The sequence below is a fragment of the Eulemur rufifrons genome, chromosome 3, assembly GCF_041146395.1.
Source record: "Eulemur rufifrons isolate Redbay chromosome 3, OSU_ERuf_1, whole genome shotgun sequence".
Taxonomy (NCBI): Eukaryota; Metazoa; Chordata; class Mammalia; order Primates; family Lemuridae; genus Eulemur; species Eulemur rufifrons.
Genome location: NC_090985.1, coordinates 51,641,005 through 51,663,915, shown reverse-complemented (window position 1 = coordinate 51,663,915; position 22,911 = coordinate 51,641,005). Strand labels below are relative to the sequence as shown.

At 37.0% G+C, this 22,911-nt stretch overlaps 1 protein-coding gene and 1 pseudogene across 1 annotated transcript; one reads left to right on the top strand and one right to left on the bottom strand.

Moving 5' to 3' along the window:
- Nucleotides 1-7,249: 7,249 nt before the first annotated feature.
- On the top strand, nt 7,250-8,431 carry LOC138381372 (tigger transposable element-derived protein 1-like; annotated as a pseudogene).
- An 8,351-nt stretch (nt 8,432-16,782) lies between these two features.
- On the bottom strand, nt 16,783-22,413 carry KCNV1 (potassium voltage-gated channel modifier subfamily V member 1). The gene is made up of 3 exons (XM_069466072.1): nt 21,947-22,413; nt 20,576-21,105; nt 16,783-17,294 (listed from the first exon to the last, which is right to left on the bottom strand). Exons 1-3 carry the CDS (start codon nt 22,411-22,413, stop codon nt 16,783-16,785), a joined length of 1,509 nt encoding a protein of 502 aa, XP_069322173.1.
- Nucleotides 22,414-22,911: the final 498 nt, after the last annotated feature.

Genomic DNA, 22,911 nt, shown 5'->3' with positions numbered 1-22,911 from the left:
CATTATAATCATATCTTGGTCACCTTAAACATCAAATGAATTATTTAGAGAAGTGATCTGAGACTTTCAGTGAATCATTAAAGTCTTCTTTTGTTGTATTAAAATCTCCTTTTGTTGTGACTTAATTCCTTCTCTCTTTGAAACAGAAATAACACATATTTTGATATATACATTATTAAAAACAGAAACAAGTTAATATATGTTTCAAATCACTTCAATTTTTAAACAGATTATTTTTTTACAGAAATATTGACACTGAGAAGATAGTATAGAAGGTTCTCACGTATTGCTCCACAAGGTTTCTTTTATTATTAACATCTTACATTTGTATGATACATTGTTACAATTAATAAATAATTAATAGAAACAACATTATTAACTAAAGTTCATAGTTTATCCAGATTTCCTTAGTTTTTACCTAATATCCTTTTCTGTTCTATGAGCCTGTCCAGGATATCACATTACATTTACTCATCATGTCTCTTTAGGCTCTGCTTCTGTGAGTTTCTCACACTTTCCTTATTTTTGATGTCCATGAAAATTTTTAGTAGTACTGGTCAGGCATATTATAGGATTCCCCTCTTTTGGAATTTGTCTGATGTTTTCCTCAGGATTAGACTGGGTTATGAATTTGGGGGAGTAAAATCACAAAGATAAATTTCCATTTTCAAAAAATCATATCAAGGGTACGTACTATCAACATGATTTATGATTATTGAGGTTGACCTTACACACATGGCTGAAACAGCCTTTGCCAGGTTTCTCCACTGTAAACCTTTTTTTTTCTCCCCACTGTCTATGCTGTAATCTTTCTGAAAAAGTCTTATTCATAGACAGCATGTAAGGAGTGGGAAGCTATGCCTTCCTATTCTCTGGGATGGAATATCTAAAGAAATTATTTGGAATCTTTTTCCATGGGAGGTTTGTCTCTTCTCTCTCATTCATTAATTTATTCAATCATTTCTTTAAACCAGTATGGACTGATGGATATTTATTTTATACTTTGGATTATAACACAATACTCTTTGATTTGGTTTGTTGTTCAGATTGTTCCAGCTTCAGCCACTGGGAGTTTTTTTTATAGCAATTGGCTTTGTTTGACATACGTCCACAATGTATGTGGTGCTTTCAGTTTTGGTTTTTGAGGTTCCCTCCCCCGCAACACACACGTTCTTACTTTCTGATTCTATAAAATGCTCCAAGCTCATCTTGTATATTTCCTGCCCTGGCTAAGAATTACCGATTTCTCCAAGGATCTCTTGCTATTTTTTTTGAGGGGGGGAATTTTATTGAAAACCTACATCTGGGTACTAGGTGTGCTCAATTACCTGGGGTGCTGTTTCCATTGGGCCTTTTCAGTGGACAAAGCAAAGATATATACAAGTATATGTTAACTCATTTATTTACACATATCCATAAATATTGTATGTAACCATCTTAATTATATTCAGTTAAACATGAGATCATACTGATATATTCAACTCTAATCAATTACCACATGGATCATTCTAGCCTCCTCCCCTTACTCATCAACAATCTGAAACCTGGCTCCAGCCAGCCATCATCAACTTACTTAACTGCCCAATGCCAACACAGATGGATAGTAGGTTACAATTGTGAACACCTCACCCATGGCAAACAGCTTTATCCACTAGAGTACAGTCCTCATATCCAGTTCCTTTTGTGTTTGGACTTATAGAATCTACTAATTTCTAAGGTTACTTAAGTCAGCATTTTTACCTCCATCTTCAGTGTTTCATACATTTGTAATATAGTCAGATTCTCTTGTCAGTCTGCATTCCTTCCTAGGATCCTCCGACTTCCTAAATTATTATTTTGAAAAATTTGCATACATTATAGTTTGGGTTTTGTGCTGTAAAATTTTAAGGGTTTTGACAAATGCATATGTCATATATACACCATTATAATATCATACTGAATGCATTCACTACCCTAAAACGCCCCTGTGCTCCACCTATCCTCCCCCTGCCACCAAGCCCTGGGCAAGCATTGATCTTTTTATTGACTCTATAGTTACGCCTTTTCCAGCATATAATCTAATTGAAATAATACCAAATGTAGCCTTTTGAGACCTGATGCTTTCACTTAGCAATATGCATGCTTCAAACATGTCCATCCTCCAGACGGTGTGCAGTTTGATATCTAACATTTCCTTTTGCTTCTTTGCTAGAATTTCCATCTCTTAGCTTGCATCACCCATCTGTTCTTGCATGCTGTCTACTTTATCTATTAGAAACCTTAGCATATGAACCATAATTGTTTTAAATTCCTGGTTTGATAGTTCTGACATCCTTGTCATGTCTGGTTCTGATGCTTGCTCTCTTTTCAAACTGCATATTTTGTCTTTTGGTATGCTTTGTAATTTTGTCTTGATAGTCAGACATCACGTATGAGGTAAAACAAAATGCTGTAAATAGGCCTTTAGTGATGTGGCGCTATGATGTGGGGGGGAGGGAAAGCATTTCATAGTTTATGGTTAGGTCTCAGCCTTTTAGTAAGCCTATGCCTCTGGACTGTGAACTTCACAAATATTTCTCAATTTGCTACCTTCACTACCCCCCCCCACCCTTAGGTGGGACAAGATTGCTAGAGAGGGCTAGAATTAGATATTTCTGTTCTCCCAGGTCAGTTGGGCTCTGAGAATACTCTAGCAGGTTGGACTCCGTAAACTAGTTTCTCCTAAGGGCAGGCCTTTTTTCAAATTATTATTTCAGAGCATTGTGGGGATACAAATGTTTTGGTTACATGAATTTCTTTTGTTCCATTTGAGTTAAAGTTGTAACTGTGTCCATCACCAAGATAGCGTGCATCGTATGCCTTAGGTGTGAATTTGCTCGTCTCCTCCTTCCCCCTCCCACCTGCTTGGTTTCCACTGAATTTTACTACCATATGTGCACAAAACCCACATGTACTCACTATCAAACTGGAGGGCAGGCCTTTTTAAGAAGAGCAGAATGTTCTAATGTGTTTAAAAATGGTTTATTTTTCTCTCTCCCCGGCAGAAGCATGAGGGGCTTTTTCTCTGTTGTTTACTGTGGGAACTTGATTAGGCTCCTGGAGGTAAATCTGAAAATATTGTGTGTTGCCCCCTACGACTGGGATCCCTGGAGTTTTTAACTCTCAGTATTGTCCACACGGAGCTTCTGGCAATTCATTAATTGCAGTTCAGGATTTCCTGCCCTGGCACTGATTCCTGCAGTGCTTTCCACTCATTAAGTCTCTGTACCAGTAATCTGTGACTACCTGTATTTACCTGTCTCTCCAATTTTGGGAACAGAAGTTTGTCCTCTCTCCTCACCTCTCCTACATATCTAAAATTGAGCCCATCCTTTGAAGTGAGGTATCACAAGGATGGAAAAAACATGCACCACATGTACTCGCCATCAAATTGGTACTAACTGACCACCACTAAGTTGTTCACATGGTAGTAATACTCACTGGGTGCCAGTTGGGGTGGGGGTGGGGGGGGTAAACCCACAACTAATGGAAGAGGAATGCACTGCATGGGGGAGGGACACACTTGTAGCCCGGCTTGGGTGGGGCAAACAGCATTACATGTAACCAAAATGTAATCATAATATCCCAAATAAATTTAAAAAGAGAGAGAGAGAGAAAGTACTCTCAGACAAAGAATAAAGATTCCTACAATGTTCTGTGAAGCAATATTATTATTGTATAATATAATTTGTTCACTGAATAAATTTTAACCTCGGAAGGAAAAAAAAAGGTGTTGATTTTTCAGTCTGTTCAGCTTTTTACTTGTTGTTAGGACAGAGCAGTGACTTACAAGCTTCTTACATAGCAAACTAGAACCTGGAAGTCCCATATTATTATTTTTTTGAATAATAAAGCAATCAATTTTTTCATGGGTAATTTGTTTCAATTGAGTTAAAGTAATAATATTATCATGAACTAAAAGATGATTATACCAATGATATTCTTTATTCTGCCAGTAGCAGGTAAAATTTATTTGCCCTACCTCACATAACAAATTAACACACTTAATTATGTTGATATAAAGTTGAACTGTGAAATCTTAACTTCCTAGTTATAATGACAGTAAAAATCTCATACTACACAATCAAGAAATAAGATCAAGTAATCCTCTCCTAGCCAATTTGAGTCTTGAGCACATCCCCTACATGTCCCTGTCCTGCTACTCTCACAAACTGCTGCAGTGCTTTTTGCAATAGGTGTGGTTTTTGCACAGGACTTGTGAGGTGCACTTTAATATCTTCTGGGCTATGCTATGCTATTCTGTGCTCTGCCAGAGTATCCCATCCCATCCCATCTCATTTCATACTATTCTACTCTACTCATTCCATTTTATTCCATCAATTCCATTTTTCAAAAGTAATGGTCACTGAATAAATTTATTTCATGACCCATTAATGGCTTTTGACCAGCAGTTTCAAAAATAACACACCCTGTATGCTGAAACAATTCAAGTTGTTTTTAAGTCTTGGAGTAAGAGTCATGTAATTAGTTCTAATGGAGACCTTGTTTTGGTATTAAAATGATAACACACAGGAATATCTTTATTATATAGGCATCTAAAGTATTTATTTTATAAAAATTACTTTTAATAGACTCCAATATTGCTTTATTTTATAACACATTCTTTGGTCTACAAAATTTTTCTTTGCATTTAAAAGAAGGTAAGAAAAAAGCTGTTATTGTACTGTCCTTGCCAATTATAATGTGGATTGGACAAATTATTCCACAGTACTTGTTTTTTTCTAGAATATGTATTATCCTGTTCATTTTACCAGTTAACTGGCCCCTCGCCCTAAATATGTGCAATGTCTTTGAAAGAGTTCCATATAAAATTAAATGAAAAAGTCTTGCTCTGTGCTCTGAAAAACAGTTTTAGAGAATAGATGTCAGCAATGTGTGAGAAAGATTATTTTGCTAATTGTATTATCAGATATTAATATATCTGCTGAAAGTTCTCTGAAGAATTATTTACAGTATAATATGACGGATGCCAAGTGGAGAGATAGTACCTATTTATCTAAGCACTGTAGATTTTGAAATCAAACATACAGGTTTCTTTAAATTATTTCTTTAGCATATTTCATTAGCTTGTGTGAAAAATAGTATATAATATTTCATTAAAAAGGGAGTATAGAAGAGTACTATATTAAAAGAATTTGTCAAATGTCTTTTGATAGTACATTTCTTAAAATTATTATTGTAATACAAAGTTAGATATTCTATCTTTAAAGTTAAAAAAGAAATTCCACTGTTATGCATAGAGATTTTTTTCAGGGAGTAGTTATTTTCCTTGGTTGAAATCTTAAAGAAAAAACAGATTAAAATAATAAATAAATAATGAATAAAAATGCTCACATGAGGAAAGAAGCTATGAATTCAGCTAAAGGTAGAAGAATGGTTTTCATTTTTATATTTTCATTGATGCTTTCTTTTTCTGATGGCTTATGGTCAAGGTGGTACTATTGTTTGTGAAGTTTTCTTTTTTTTTAACTTCAGAAGCAAGGCCTGTTGAAATAAATTTCCTACAAAGCATAGTTTCCATAGCAACTGTAGCTGTCTTTTATATTCCCATGTACCGTTTAGAATTAGTTGACAATAATAATTATAGACCACTTAAGACAAAGCATTTACCATACAGAAAAGACATGTGTAAAGACAGGTTTCAGAAAAATTGTCCTGGTTTACAGAAACTTAAATTACTTTTTAAGAACGATCTGATTGTCTTACTTAGGTAGATGATTAAAATTGTATCTACATATTTAGTGTGAAATATTGAGATGATTACTGATATATGTAAAGGAACGTGTTTCCTCTTATAATTTCAAAATCATGTTTGCTGCCCTAAGTTTTTATTTCTCTTTTCCTGTGTATGCTGTGTGTATACACATGCATGTGCCTAACTTGTCAAATCTTCTTTGCTTCAAGCATTATTTCTTTGGAAATAATTTGGGTATTAAACATAGAATGATGTATAAAATATACACATTACCATTATCTTTTCTTATTTACCAAAACTCTTAGATTATAGGCATTCTAAAGAAGGTGAAATAAGGTTTTATATAATTGGAAGACTTATCACAAAACTGTGAAACATGAAAATGAAATCCAAAAGTTAATTAATTAATTTATTTAATTACATCATGTTATTGAAAGCTAAAAGTATTTATCCCAATAGTTTTACAAAAGTTAATATGTAAACATAAAAATATTTTTCAGTCATTGGGGTGTTAATAGTTCCCATTAAAATAATGTCATACTGGGTGAGATGTTACCAGTTCAGAAAAGAAGAAAATGGGATTTAGATCATGGTGAATTTCATCTTGAAATATTATTTTATTCATTCCATTTCTTTGTTCAAGAATAAAAGTAAATAGCATGGTAATGATAATTCTGTGCAACATAAATAATTACGATGTGCTTCAGTACACAATAATGATAAAAAGTGTTTTCTAGGATAAAATTTTTTTCTCTGAGGTTAACATAAGTAGACTAGAATTTTCTTTATAACTCCTTTAGGAGGCTAGGGTACAGTGAGAAAATAATGTGCTTTAATGGGGTGCTGTGGGTAGTGGAGGAGACAGAAGATGACCACGAGTTGCTGTCCAGAGACTAACTAAAGCAATGAGGGCTCTGGTTTACCCCACCAAGCACTTTGTCTAAGCTTCCCCTCAGAAAGAGAGGCCATGTGGTACACGGAGGGAGGCTGCTTCTGAACCTACATGGAGAAGCAGACCTGTGTTGCTCCATGGATTGACTGTGGTGGCAATAAAAATGCACTCCTCAGATCTCCTCCTGAGGGTAGTATGATTGACTGACAGCCTGAGCTGTTGCCTTTCTGGAGTAATTACATCTTGCTTTATTGTGCTTCACAGATATGACATTTTTTACAAATTGAGAGTTTGTAGCAACCCTGAATCAAGGAAGTCTATCAGTGCCATTTTTTTTCAACAGCATGAACTCACTTCATATGTCTTTGTTGCATTTTTGGTAGTTCTTGCAATATTTCAAAATTTTTTATTATTAAGTATTATGGTGATGTGTGATAAGTGACCTTTGATGTCACTATTGTAGTTTTTTTAGGATGCCACAGATTGTACCCATAGAAAACAGAGAACTTAATAAATGTCATGTGTGTTCTGACTGCCCCACTGACTGGCTGTTCTCTCTCCTCAGGCCTCCTTATTCCCTGAGACACAAGAATATTGAAATTAGGTGAATTAATAATGCTACAATGGCTCCTAAGTGTTCAAGTGAAAGGAATAGTCACATATCTCTCACTTTAAATCAAAATCTAGACTAATTAAGCTTAGTGAGAAAGGCATATTGAAAGGTAAGATAGGTTGAAGGCTAGGCATCTTGTGCCAAATAGTTAGCCAAGTTGTGAATAAAAAGTAAAAGTTCTCGAAGGAAATTGAAAGTGCTACTCCAGTGAATTCATCAATGATAAGAAAGCAAAACAGCTTTATTGCTGATATGGATAAAATTTGAGTAATCTGGGTAGAAGATCAAACTAGCCACAACATTCCCTTAAACCAAAGCCTAATCCAGAGCAAGGCCTTAACTCTTTTGGAGGCTGAAAGAGGTGAGGAAGCTGCAGAAGAAAAGTTTGAAGCTAGCAGAGGTTGGTTAATGAGGTTTAAGGAAAGAAGCCATCTCTATAAAATAAAAGTTCAAGGTGAAGCAGCAAGTGCTGACGTAGAAGCTGCAGCAAGTTATCTGGAAGACCTAGCTAAGATAATTGATGTAGGTGGCCACACTCAACAACAGATTTTCAATATTCATGAAACAGCCACATATTGGAAGAAGATACCACATAGAACTTTCATAGCTAGAGAGGAAAACTCAATGCCTGGCTTCAAAGATTCAAAGGACCGGCTGACTCTCTTGTTAGGGGCTAATGCAACTGGTGACTTGAAGTTGAAGCCAATGCTCACTTACCATTCCCAAAATCCTAGGGCCCTTAAGAATTATGCTAAATCTACTGTGTTTGGGCTTCATAAATGGAAAGACAAAACAAAGCTGAAATGACAGAACATCTATTTACAGCATGGTTTACAGAATATTTTAAGCCTGCTATTGAGACCTACTGCTCACAAAAAAAGAGATTCCTTTAAAAATATCACTGCTTATTGACAAGTCACTCAAGAACTCTGATGGAGATGTACAAGGAGATAAAAGTTGTTTTCATGCCTGTTAACACAACATCCATTCTGCAACCCATGAATCAAAGAGTAATTTTGACTTTCAACTCTTATTACTTAAGAAATACATTTCATAAGTCTATACCTGCCATAGTGATTCCTTTTATGAATCTGAACAAAGTCATTTGAAAACCTTCTGGAAAGGTTTCACCATTCTAGATACCATTAAAAACATTCATGTGGAAAAGCATCTCATACTCACAGATTGGTAGAATCAACATTGTTAAAATGTCCACATTGCCCAAAGAGATTTACAGATTCACTGCAATCCCCATCAAAATACTAATCTCATATTTCACAAATATGAGCAGAAAAAATAATTCTATGCTAATCTGGAATGAAAAAAGAGCTCAAACAGCCAAAGCAATCCTAAGCAAAAAGAACAAATCTGGAGACATCACACTACTGGACTTCAAATTATACTACAAGGCTATAGTAAACAAACATCATGGTATCGGTATAAAAGTAGAGATCATAGACCAGTGGCACAGAGAACCCAGGTATAAAATCATATACCTACAACTACCTTATCTTCAACAAGGCAAACAACATACACTGGGAAAAGGAAACCCTACTCAATAAATGGTGCTGGGAAAACTGGATAGCTGCATACAGAAGAATGAAACAGGACCCCCATCTCTCACCATACACAAAAATTAATTCAAGATGAATAAGATGAATAAAAAACTTAAATGTAAGTCATGAAACCATAAAAATTCTAGCAGAAAAAGTAGGAAAAACTCTTCTAAGACATCAGCCAAGGCAAAGAATTTATAACTAAGACCTCAAAGGCAATTACAACAACAACAAAAATAAAGGAGTCTTGATTAAATTAAAAAGCTTCTGCACAGCAAAGGAAATAATCAACAGAGGTAACAGACAATCTACAGAATGGGAGAAAATATTTGAAAACTATATATCCAATAAAGGGCCAATATCCAGAATCCATAAAGAACTCAAACAAATCAACAAGAAATTAAAAAAACAATCCATCTCATTGAAAAGTGGGCAAAAGACATGAATAGAAGTTTTTCAAAAGAAGACAGACAAATGGCCAACAAACATATGAAAATATGCTCAATGTCATTAATCATCAAGGAAATGCAATTTAAAACACAATGATTATCACCTTATCCCTGTCAGAATGGCTATTACTAACAGTCCCAAAACAATAGATGCTGGCATGGATGCAGAGAGAAAGGAACACTTATACACTATTGGTGGGACTGCAAATTAGTAGTACCTCTATGGAAAATGGTATGGAGATTCCTCACACTATTGGGTATCCACCCAAAGGAAAAGAAATCACTTTCTCAAAAAGACACCTATACTTGAATGTTTATTACAGTGCAATTCACAATTGTGAAGATGTGGAATCAACCTACATGCCCATCAATTCACGAGTGGATTAACAAAATCTAGGGGGTGTGTGTGTGTGTGTGTGTGTATACACACACACCATGGTGTACTACTCAGCCATAAAAAGTAATGAATTAATGTCTTTTGCAGCAATTTGGATAGAACTGGAGACCAGTATCCTAAATAAAGTATCTCTGGAATGGGAAAAGAACTACCACGTGAACTCTCTAATAATTTGGAACTAATCAATGGGCACACATGGGCACAGAGAGAAGTAAAGGTCATTTGAAATCAAGAAGGGGAGAGATAAATTGATGCCTCCCAATTTGTTCTTTTTGCTTTAGATTGTTTTTGCTATACAGGGTCTTCTCTGGTTCCATATGAAATGCAGAATTATTTCTTCTAGCTCTGCCAAAAATGATGTTGGTATTTTCATAGAGATTGCATTGAATCTGTAGATCACTTTGGGTAGTATAGACATTTTAACAATGTTGATTCTATGAGCATAGTATGGTTTTCCACCTCTTTACGTCCTCTGCTATTTCCTTCCTCAGTGTTGCGTAGTTTTCCCTGTAGAGGTTTTTACCTCCTTAAATATATTCCTAGTTATTTTAATTTCTTTGTCGCTATTGTGAAGGGTATTGAGTCTTTGATTTAGTTCTCAGTTTGACTGTTGTTGGTGTGTAGGAATGTTACTGATTTCTGTACATTGATTTTGTAACCTGAGACTTTGCTGAAATAAAAAAAAAAATCAATAAATAAATAAATAAAGAAAGAAGGGGGGAGGGAGGAGAGGGGCGGGGTGAAAACCTACCTAATAAGAGCAGTGGACGCTATTTGGGTGATGGGCACACAATAATAGCCCTGACTAAAGCATTTTAAAAGCTAGCCATGTAACAAAAACATTTGTACCCCCTTAATATTTAGAAATTAAAAAAAGAACATTTGTAATTTATAGGAAGGGGTTACAATATCAACATTAATAGGAGCTTGCAAAAATTCGATTCCAACTGTCATGGATGACTTTGAGGGGTTCAAGACTTCAGTGAAGGAATTAATTGCAGATGTGGTGGAAATAGCAAGAGAACTGGAATTAGAAGTGAGGCCTGTAGAAGTGACTGAGTTGCTGCAATCCCATGATAAAATTATAATGGATGAGGAGTTGCTTCTTATGGATGAGCAAAGAAACTGCTTTCTTGAGATGAAATCTGCTCCTGGTGAAGATGTTGTGAATATTGTTGAAACGGCAACAAAGGATTTAGTATGTTACATAAACTTAGTTGATAAATCAGTTGCAGGGTTTGAAATGATTGACTCCAATTTTGATAGAAGCTCTACTATGGGTAAAATGCTATCAAACAGCATTACATGCTACAGAGAAATCTTTCATAAAAGGAAGAGTCAATAAATGAAGCAAACGTCATTGTTGCCTTGTTTTACGAAATCATCACAGCTTTGAACCACCAACCTGATCAGTCACCAGTCATCAACATTGAGATAAGACCCTCCACCAGTAACAACAACAAGTCAGAACTCGCTGAAGGCTCAGATAATCATTAGTATTTTTTGGAATAAAGTATTTTTAAATTAAGTTATGTACATTAGATTTTTAGATACAATGCTATTGCATACTTAGTCTACTATGGTATAGTATAAACATAACTTTTATATGCAATAGAAAACAAAAACATTGTGTGTCTTGCTTTATTGTGATATTTTCTTTATGGCAGTGGGTAGAACCAAACCCACAATATCTCTGAGGTATGCTTGTATTCCTGTTTCTAAGATATGTGGGACTTCTGAGTAGGCTACTTTTGCTCAAGAACTCTCCATCAACCTGGCTAAAATTTCTTAGAACTAGACTGTAATCAGAGACTCTTCTTACCCAGTCTTCCACTCTTCTCTTTCTTCTTCTCGGCCATCAGATCTGCATCATGGTCTGATGAGTCTTCCCAACTTCTCTAGATTCCTTCTCTTTAACCTTCACAGGTCACTTTTTTCCCAATGAATGTCTTGCAAATAATTAATACTATAATAATCATCTCTTAACATCTGCTTAATATAAATACTTTGATATTGGATATGCTAATTGTGAGCTGTTTGTTAGATGTCTGTTGAAGAGGTAGTTTAGATACACAAATCTGGAGATGCAGGAAGTGAGAGGAAAGTTATAGTCTGGACATAGAAATTTGGGAGTTGACCAAAAATCAATGATATTTAAACCACAAAACCAGATGATTTTATCAAGGGAGAAGATAAAAAGAGAGTAGAGGAGAACTGAGGATTAAGCTCTGATTGACCACCCCAACTGGAAAAGATGGCTGAACATGGAAGTAGGGGTGAAATTAGGAGGGCATGAAGGACTGGAAGTCAAGTGAAGGAAGCGTTTCAAGTAGAGGTCTGTAAATGCTGTTGATGGATCTGGCAATATGAAGTCTGAGCATTGACAACTATATTTAGCAATGATGTGGTCATTGCTGACCTTAAGAAAAACAGTTTTACAAGAGATGTAGGAGGAGTGGGAGACTGACATAGCGGATTTTCAAGAAAGAATAGGAAAAGAAACAGTGAATATGGAAATGAAGACAGTGATTATGGAAAATGCTGTGAAGGAATTTTGCCATAAAAAAGTAGAGAACTGTGTGCTTTCTAGAGGATAAAATAGATTGAAGAAGTTTTGGGGGGGACTTGTTTTTCTAAGAATATTTTAGGATGGAAAAAATTAAATCATGCTTGTGTGCTAATAGCAATGTCTAGAGGGATGGGGAAAAGTGATGGTGTAATAGGGAAAGGGGAAAGACTTTCTGAAGCAATGTCCTAGAGCTGGAGAGAAATGGTGGAATGGACAGTTCAACTCCTGTAATGGGAGGAAAAGGAGAGTGAATCAGCACAGATGGAGGTAGGTGGATAAATGTGGGTGCTGGCTCTTGTAAAAATATCTCTTCTGATTCTATATTCTGAGTGAAAGCGGAATCAAAGGGAGGTGTTAGAGGTTTCTATTTATCTCCACAGAGTGAATGGACTTAGGAATTGCAGGATGAGATTGCCTGGCATCACTAAGAACCCATTTGGGGTTGTAGACATGAATGTAAAATGAGAACAGTCAGAATGTATCATGGGTTTTTTGGTAAAGCATGATCTGCTTTACAGAGGCAGGCACAAGGTAGGCATTGGATTGGATTTAATTAGGGTTGGGGTATTACCAAATGAATACCAGGAAGGAAGAGAGGGGCAATAGAGTTGAGAGTGTGAGCAAGGGAGTGCTTAATATAATAATATAATATAATATATAATATAATATAAGGAAAGTGAGGACATGAGGATGGTTAAGTATCCAGCTTATCCCATTACCCTTAAAGATATGCCATGTAAGCAATTGACTGTAGGGTACATGAGTAAAGCTCTCCATATGTGACATTTTTCTTCCATATATCAGTATGGCTTGGAGAGAGTTTTGAGGTGGTATTGCTTTGCAAAGGAAAATTACCAAGGGAAGTATTAGAACACATCATTTGCCAACCAGTATTTTCTTGGACCTGAACTGAAAGATTGATAAGACAGAGATATTAATGGCTAATACTTCAACAAAGGAGGCTTTTTTGTGTTAAAAAAATGTATTACTGGAAATATCTGTCAGAGTAGTAAGCTTACTCAATGATAATGTTTTGCTTAGGTAACTTGGGTAAGCATATATATTTTCTGCAACAGCTAGTCAAAGGATTTTAATGAAAGTAAGAATTCTATATTGAAACATAGAACTGAGATTTCTTTTTTTTTTTTTTTTTTTTTGAGACAGAGTCTCACTCTGTTGCCCGGGCTAGAGTGAGTGCCATGGCTTCAGCCTAGCTCACAGCAACCTCAAACTCCTGGGCTCAAGCGATCCTCCTGCCTCAGCCTCCCGAGTAGCTGGGACTACAGGCATGCACCACCATGCCCGGCTAATTTTTTTTTGTATATATATATTTTAGTTGTCCATATAATTTCTTTCTATTTTTAGTAGAGACGGGGTCTCACTCTTGCTCAGGCTGGTTTCGAACTCCTGACCTCAAGCGATCCACCCGCCTCGGCCTCCCAGAGTGCTAGGATTACAGGCGTGAGCCACCGCGCCCGACCAGAACTGAGATTTCTATGTCAGTTAATTCCTTTGTGCAACTAATACATTATACTTAATACTACATTGCATTAAAATGATAAATGAAACAATTATATATATGTATATGAAAAAAACAATAAAATATGAATATGATGTAACCCATATTAGGGATATTTCAGTAATTTCTTAAAATTGCTCTTTTGGGTACTCAAACATTGCTTCCATGCGTTCAGATGTTTTTAGTTACTATTCTCTGAATAGCTTAGAGAAAAACAATAATTCCATTATTTTATATTTCTAAGCATATTAAATATTGTTATAGCAACATTTTTTAGATCTCTAAAAAATATCTAATATTTTAAATGACATGATAAAAAATTAGCATACATCCTGTCTTGATTTGTTACTTAAGTTAAATTTGGTTTGTTTATATGTACCTTTCTTGGATAAGCACATTAATATTTCATATAACAGCACAGTTGACTAAACAAGGATATTTTAAGATTTCTTTTGAAATGTCCACATCTTGACAAAATTTATACAGCTAACATAGCACATTTGTGGAGAAAATGTTTAAGATTCTCTATGATAGGAAAAAAAACACATATAGTTTTTTCACTTTTTATTTTCCAACTATTAATTATTCTAAAGATAATGTTTTTCATGTCTAAAAATGACTGTAATGTGTTACCACAACTGTTTCTTAAAAGCACCATTCCACCTCTGAAAATAAGCTGATATTTTACTTAAGGCATATTAAACCTCTCCATCCACAAGAAGTTGACTTGCCTGCCTATGAAATAAACCACTATGCATCGGTTGTGTGGGAAGAATGAAATCTGTAATACGACTTTTAGGAGTGTCATTTTCAGGATCAGGAAGATTGGCATTCTGTCCTGGCTCTGCCACCTATATATAGACTGTGTGAATTTAGGCAAGTTTACATCTTTAATGTCTCAGTTTTGTCATTTGTCTTCCTCGCACACCCTTGAATAGACTATTAAATATAAGAGAACAAGACTTGGTCTTGATTAACAAAGACTCTCTAGTGCTCAGCACACAGAAGAGTCCTTAATAAATATTCATTGAATTAATAAAGATTTAAGCTATATATTTAAGAAAGTGTAAGTAAATATATAATAGAGCTATTTTGAGGATAAAATGAAATGACACAGGATGAGTACAGAGCATAGTTCTGGATCAGAGTAACCATTATTTAAGAAAATTCTAGAAAAGCCAGAGTAAGTTTGCCTTCTGTATCTAACTTCTACTTCTGCTTTGGACCATAGATAGGATTTATCCTAGGTCTAGTGGCCTTGTGCCATACTCTTGCACCATATATATGTGTAAAAGGAAAAATATTTATTTTATTATTACTCATATCCTCTAAATATTTCATAATATTTAGGAGAAGTGGAAACAAGCCAAATGGATTAAAGTACTTCAGTACACAATCTAAACTCATGCCATCAGTGAAAATGTTTTCAGAGCTTAAGCATGCATACCAGAGAACAAGAGGTAGTACATGTGATATTTCATTCATTTTAAGATGCATATTTTAAATTTTTACGTATCCAATGTCTGGATGCATTTTACAGTCAATGGTATCTGACAGTTGATTGGCACCTTTCTTTCTTTCTTGGTAGTTCATAATGTAATAGGATGCTGTAAATAGACTTGATGAAATATGTTATAACCATATATTAAAGTAGTATTTTTCAATGTTTATATCTTATCACTACCCACCCATGGTAAAAATCCTTTTAGGCACTTTTTCCTAATGTCTTACCTCATGAAATTTTAATACTGCAGATATACTGTATATTAATATATGTTTATGTACTACATGCATACCTGTGTTTTATATATAAAAGGGTAAGATTTTACCCCCCCAAGAACTAATTTTCTTCCCCTTGGGGGCTCTATTGTATCCATTAAAAATGCAGGCATTAAAGTGATCCATTCCTTGTTATTCTTCGAATCTCATTTACTAAAATATTGGGACTCATGAGCTAGTTTTTAGCTTTAGAGCTTCTGACTGTAATTATATAACAGAATGTCTAGGAATTTTATAATTAATATGAATGTTAAAATGTTGTCAAAATGCCTGCAAAGTTTGAACATTTGCTATTTATCCCAACAGTCAGAAAGCTATCCATAATATTTTTTTGTTAACAAATAAAAGATCAAGTTCATCTAGTGATGTCATTCAACATATCATTCTCATTTTATGAAATAAGATTATTTAATAATTTCAGTGTATAACTTTAGGATGTTCATTACTTCAATTCTACATATTCGTGACTTTACAGACATAATTGAGCAATACATCCATAAAGAGACATTTTAATGACCATCTGATTTTTGTGAAGCACTAAGAAATATGCTGCTTTATACTCCCCATATTACACTCAGCTGGGAGAATGAAAATGTGCAGTTCTAGAAGTCTTTGTGCAGACTCATCTACTGCAGTCTAAAGAGTTTGGGGATTCTCATCTCTAATAGTAATGATGGGATACAGAGCTAAGTTCACTTGAGACCAGTGCTTTGCACCAGAAAGGAGATAGGGACACAATCTTGGACTATCAAATACGGGTTTTCTTGCAAAGCTAATTGTTATATTCAACAGCTTTAACTGATGGAGAAAGGAGTAATCTATGTACTTGAAGAACAACTTTAAATATATTAATAGCAAAGTTGTTCAGTGTGTTCTTAAATGTTCAGTTATCTTTTCTCTGGGATATGCAGTTTAACTTCCATTTTTTAAAAATTAGTAGCGCAAAAAACTTCTAAACTTAATGACACATAAAACCTCTAACTTTGTTGTATATATTGCAATATTATTTCATATTTGACAATTCAAACATGTTTATATTGGTCCAGTTGTATTTGGCTGTGTTAGTTAGCTATTTTTGAGATTCAAATGTATCAAAATGATGTGCACTAGTTATAGGGGATGCAAAATATTCTAGTAAACCAAGCAATGTAACAGCAAAAAATAAGATGAGTAGTGCTCCAAAGAAATTAATCATAAGAACACAGACATTCATATCACGGCTTTATCAGTTGAGTTAATTGTATACAACTTTTGCAAATAAATTGAAAATGAATTCAAAACCAGAAATCATCTCCCCCGCTGCTCCTAGTACTTGCTCTTTCTCTGCCTTTTAATCGAAGCATCTCCATGATACTACGGGCATAGACATCTCTCAAGTTAACGCTGATATATGAGTCAGTGGCTATATTCTTGGTAAGCTTCTTTAGAGCTTCACGCTGTCTAACAGCTGCCTCCTTGAGTTTCAAGGTGAAGTAGCAAGCAGAGAAGCGATCATTAATAATAGCAATAGGCAAGGCCAATACAAGGATTCCAGATAATATACACATGAAGGCCACGATTTTGCCTGTGGTGGTATCTGGTCTAATGTCCCCATAGCCTACAGTAGTCATAGATGTTGTGGCCCACCACCATGCACAAGGGACACTTGTGAAGGTTGTGTCTGGAATGCTTTGCTCAGCAAAGTATTCCACAGTTGAAAATATAGAAATTCCCACAGATAGAAATAGAAGCAGCAGGCCGACTTCTTCATAACACTGGGTGATGGTCATCCCAAGTGAGCGTAATCCTGCAACAGAATAGCTGCTGTCAGTCATTGGCACTCCTCTTCTCTTCTCCCTTCCCCTCTCCCTCCTTGCCATCCACCCACAACATGCACTGCACACCTAATGTGTCCCCAGACTGGGCAATGTTCGGGGGATACAAAGATTTATTAAATCATAATCCCTGTGTTTGGAAAGCTCACAGTCTAGTTGATGGGGCAGGATGAGAGCATAGAGAGAAATACAATTAGACTCATTCATTCACTTATATAATTATTGAACTCCTACTATTTATAAAAATGAAGTTAGAGGTAAGACTAAAAGGCAGGCAGAGGGTATATGATATGAACTTTGTATTTTAGTCTGTACAATAAGAGGCCTTTGTAGTGTTGCATGTGGATGGCTCACTTGGCCAGACCTGGATCTCAATGTATCATTTCAGCACTTCTTTCTAATGCCAGTTTTATGGGATTTTTTTAATTATATTTTATGTGCCTGTTTCTCTCACCCTCCTGATAAAGTTTAATACGTTCAAGAGCCTCATTTCTTGAAAGCCAGATGAAGTAAACGATGTATAGCATGGCAATGAGGTGAAGCAGCAAAAGCAAGTTAGCTATTAGGGACAAAATCAACATAAGGACATCACATGTATATTCAGGGAACATTTTTAGTGGTGTAGCAGGAGGAGGTCCTTGAACTCTCAAGACATCCATTGAATTCCTAGTCCTTAATACCAGAGCTATAGGGAATTATCTTGAGTACATACTATCTCTGATTTCTTATGAGAATATAGACCTGAATACAGAATATTCCTCCACTGCAGTAGGTATGGGGAATGGAGTCACTAGAGAATTCACTCACTATAAGGCTTGGTAGAATTCTCATTGCTAGCTCTGAGGATTTATTGAGCCCCCGGGAGACAGGCCCCAGGGAGTCCAATCTCATCTACGAAGAGACTTAGACCTGGGGAGTAGGAGCCCATTATAGAAGCAGGATTTGATTGATATCCTCCCTAATCCTAGAGAGATGTTTCTTAAAGTTTATCCACATTTTGAAGTCATGATGTCACAATGATATTGCCTCAGAGTTCCAAAGCAGTGTCTCTTAAAATCTTTTCTTGTTTGTTTTTATTCACTCACTGGTGAATAAAGTGCATTAACATACTATTTATGCTCTCATTATTTTGAATTTTGCTCTTCAAATTTTGAGATATTCTTAAATTATTAACCATCTATTTTTAAAGAGCAATGAACATTAATTTTGAAGTTTAGCTTCAAAATAATATATTTCAGAATACCTTTATAATATCTTTTTAGAAAACTGGCTTTGATGTGTCTATATGGACTTATATTTCTGAAATAATTTGACAACACATGAAGAGAAACCTAGTATTTGTCTAGGAAAACTGTTTTCATTTAAAGATGAAATGTTCTAAGCAATTTTGTAAAGAAACACAAAGTGGGCTGAATTTCTAGCATGCTACAATTCAGATAATCCTCAAAAATCAATATAAAAAAGATGTTATTGTTATGCCATTTTACAGATGAGGAGTTTGAGGCACAGAGGGGTAGCATATCTAGTACAAAGCTACAGATCCAGGATTTAAACCTAGGCTGTCTGGTTGAATAATCATTATTCTATGAAACCGTTCAATTTTTATTTATAATTAATACATGAGGAAATAAGGCATCTATGTTTATAATCTTACTAAATGTAATATTGAGGTAAATTGTCAAATACTTATGCAATTCCTCATTTGTTTAATAAATTAAGGCTACATTAATACTTTATGCTTGTTTTAGAACCGAGAAAACCTTCGCAGAGGTGACATTGTGAAAATTACTATTATTTTCCTTTTTCTTTCTTTTGGGGAAAAATGTAGTCTTTACTGGGTGTTTTTAAATTGAATCTTGTGAAGAGTTTATAAATACTTGAAGAAAGCATCCCATTATGTGTGTCAGAAAACAAAGAGTGGTACTTATAAAAGTTGTTGGAAACCCCATTATCAAATCCTTGGTGTGTGAGACTAGCTAGGAAAATACACCACCAAAATTATATTAGGGTAAGTCCTAATTACCCCAAAGATGTGGGGAAAAAAACATATGAGAGATTAATTTACATTTATAGGAAGAGACAACTACCGTCAACATCTTTTTGATGGCCAGTCAGGCGCGTATCTAGGGGAAAAGTTGGGACTAGAAATCTCTAGCTAACTTGTTTGTACTATTAATAATATGTATTTGTAGTAATATGCATTTATGGCATCATACTCCAATGTTTCTCAAAGTGTGGTCCAAGAACCATGCTTTGTCTGCTTGTTAAAATGTATGCTCATAGATCCAACCTCAAGTTTTCTGGGTGTAGAGGCTCAGAATCTGCATCTCAACAAGCTTGTGTGGGGATTCTTTTCACTAAGATTCGTCATAAGGAAACTCATATGTAGTGCAGAACATCGAACAGCTGCAGGGCCAACCACTGAGAACTACTACCCTGGGGATGCAAGAATCATCTTTAATCAGTTTGTATGATTCCACTGACATTGACTATAATTTTCATACACATTATGTGTGTGTGCATGTATGTGTGTGTGTTGTGTGGAGATGTTTCTAGAAAATATTCATTAGGTTTTCAAAGGTTCTATGACACACAAAAAGCTAAGGAATTCCTATGACCCTCTCTCTCTTTCATACATCTCAGGTTAGGGACAAGAAAATTCTCAGATATTACTTAAAGCATTTCATTAGTGTCTCCTGCTTTCTTCTAAAGCAAAATATTTCCCATTGCTTCTTCAAAATTTTTAGAAAGGCCACCAATGCCTGGTCATCTTTCTTTCTGGGTGGCCAGAGAAGGCTCTGGAAGGCTCACTTTCCCTTCTGCCAAGGAACATATGTGGCAAGTACATCTTAGGCACAGAAGAGAAATTGGCTTATGTCCCTAGATATCATATATAATTTATGTGTATCTATGTGTCATTTATGCATGTTTTGTCTAGAACCTTGTAGAGGCAGAGTGTCTTTAATTTTTGTACATCTGGGTACAAGGTTTAAATAAATTGAGGTTAACAAATGGTCAAATTGTTTCTCAACATTTCTCTTATGGAGAGGAAGTGTGTGAGAGACATCTTCTCCTCTATACTTGTGATAACAACCTCAAGGTTTTGCTTCCCAGTACCTCTTTAGAGGGCACAGTTGGGTAAAGCATGGGAGTTGGTCATGTTGAATATTAATTCAAAGTCACTTCCCTTGTACATGGTCATATTTGATGCTTACACACAATGAAAATTAAAAGGCATCAACGAAATCTGTACCTGTGGAATGTCTGCCTAGCTTGAGCATGCGCAGAGCTCTGAGCAGCCTCAAAACTTGGACTATGCGCCCCACGTTTTCCAGCTCCTGTGTGGTCTGGCTCCCGCTCAGGCTTTCCACCAGAAGAGTGATGTAGAAGGGCAAGATGGCAAGGAGGTCTATGATGTTTGGCACCTTTCTCAGGAAGCGGCACCTGTCCCGCACGCACAGGAAGCGCAGGACAAACTCCCCGGTGAACCAGCTAATGCACACATACTCCAGGATTTCTAGAAGCTGCAGGTCCAGCCAGCTTAACTCGGCTGACATCAGGGCCATGTTGACAATGGACACCACAACGAAGATGATGGAGATGACCCCAAAGATTCGGGCAGCTGTGGAAGACCCAGGTTTCTCCAGGATATTCCAGAGCTTCTGGCGGACAGTGGGACAAGGTCCTTGTGAGAAGTCCTGTTCACTCTCATGTTGGCTTTCCTGGTCTTCTGTGTCCTTCTTAAAATCTAAAGTTTCACTCAGCTCCTTTCTTCTGAAGTATCTTTTAGAGAAGACAACTTGGTGATTAGTCAAACTTTTTAAAAATACAGTAGAAGATAATTAAACTTGGCAGGGGGGGTCATACTTTTTATTTTCGTAAACATACAGAAAATATCTATTCATATTTTATTCAGCTTGTCATTTGCCCACAGTATTCAGAATTTCTCACTTAGGTTTATGATTGTTAAAAATGATACTTTCTTGGCAGAAGTTTATACAAAAGGATTTGTATGTATCAGAGCTACTCTGGATTAATGCAGTTGATTACCCATTTTCTGGTAACAAGAACAGATGTTTGCCATAGGAAACTTTTCTGTGAGTAAAGGAAAGGTATTGGTGAAGAAATGGTGTTGATAATAACAAGATAACAGCAAAGTCACTCCCAAAGTCCCACAATCAGTCAAGAGACCAACGTTTTATCTTCCGTACTTAAAGCAGTTCTCCATCTAAGTTTTTCAAAGTTAGTGTTCTAGGTTTGATAAAAGATAATGCCCCACACCAAAACGTTTATCCCTACAAATGCATCCCTTGGAGCATAGCTTTTCTGATTCGTTTATTCAGTCAAGAAATATTTATTGCAGGCCTGATTTTCTTGCTTTATACATTAGTAAACACTCACTTGAAAAAGGGGTCAGAAAATTTCAAAAAGTTCCATCCCAAAGTTGGCTTAGACCCTTTCCAGTCCCCTACCCTCAACCCTCCTTTCAGCCCTATAGTAGCCACCAGTAGGCCTTGGTTTAGCAAAGCTTGTGTAAAGCTTCAAATCTTTACCTGTGCCTCTCTGTCTCTCTCTGTCCACCGCGCCCGCCTCCCCGCCCCGCCTCCGCGCGCCTCGTGGGTACCTGTCCCTGCAGCAGGAGTCGATGCTGAGTTCGTCGATGCCCCAGTACTGGATCTCCTGCAGGAAGGAGAGCGCACACAGCTGCTCCATGACGTGCAGGCGGCCGGTGCGGTAGTAGTGCAGGACATAGCGGAATGCCTGCGAGCTGCGGTCGAAGAAGTACTCATTGTCCACCGGATTAGCATCATCGCAAAGCTCCAGAGGGCTGGGCGCGGCGGCCAGGGCTCCGGGGCGGCGGTAGGAAGCCACCACCACCGCCAGCTTGCCAAGGCGCGTGTGCGGGAAGCAGGACAGCGCCTGCTGCGAGAGCACAAAGCGGCTGCCGCCCACGTTGACAGTGAAGCAGTCCCCGAGAGCCAGGGGCTCCCCTTCGCCCTCGCTACAGAAGACACTGGATTCCAGGGAGTCCAGGGAGCCGCTGTCCAGCGGCGAGTCCAACAGCGCTCGGCTGCAGAGAGGCAGGTCCATCCTGGCCGCCGCTGCTTGAGGGCGCCACAAAGTTGAGGACACACGGGAAGCCTCGGTCCCGCGAGCGCAGTGGCACGTCCTCCGGTGGCAGCCGGGGTTTCCCGGGCTCCCGAGGGGGTGCCTCCCACTGGCGCACCCCTACTTTCTCCACCCCCAGTGCTTGTTCCTCCTCCTGCCGCTAGGGAGCTGAGAGTGCGCGGTAGCAGCGCACAAGTGGCAGAGCGAGGAGACTAGGAAGTGAGGAGGGGTGGCGCCAAGGGAAAAGGTCAGGTGTAGCGCGAGCCAAGACAGACCCAGGGCACGCTGCCGGTCGTCCGGGTCCTTCTTAAACGAGCGCACCCTTCTCCCAACTTTGTAATTGACAGCCCCAGCCCAGGAGATGTATAGATTGAATGCCTCCTTAATTGGCGGGTGGAGGGGTTGGGAAGGGAGGGAGGAGGGAGATCTAGAGTGGAGGAGGAGGAAGAGCAGAAGATGACTCTCAGCGGAATGCAAGCT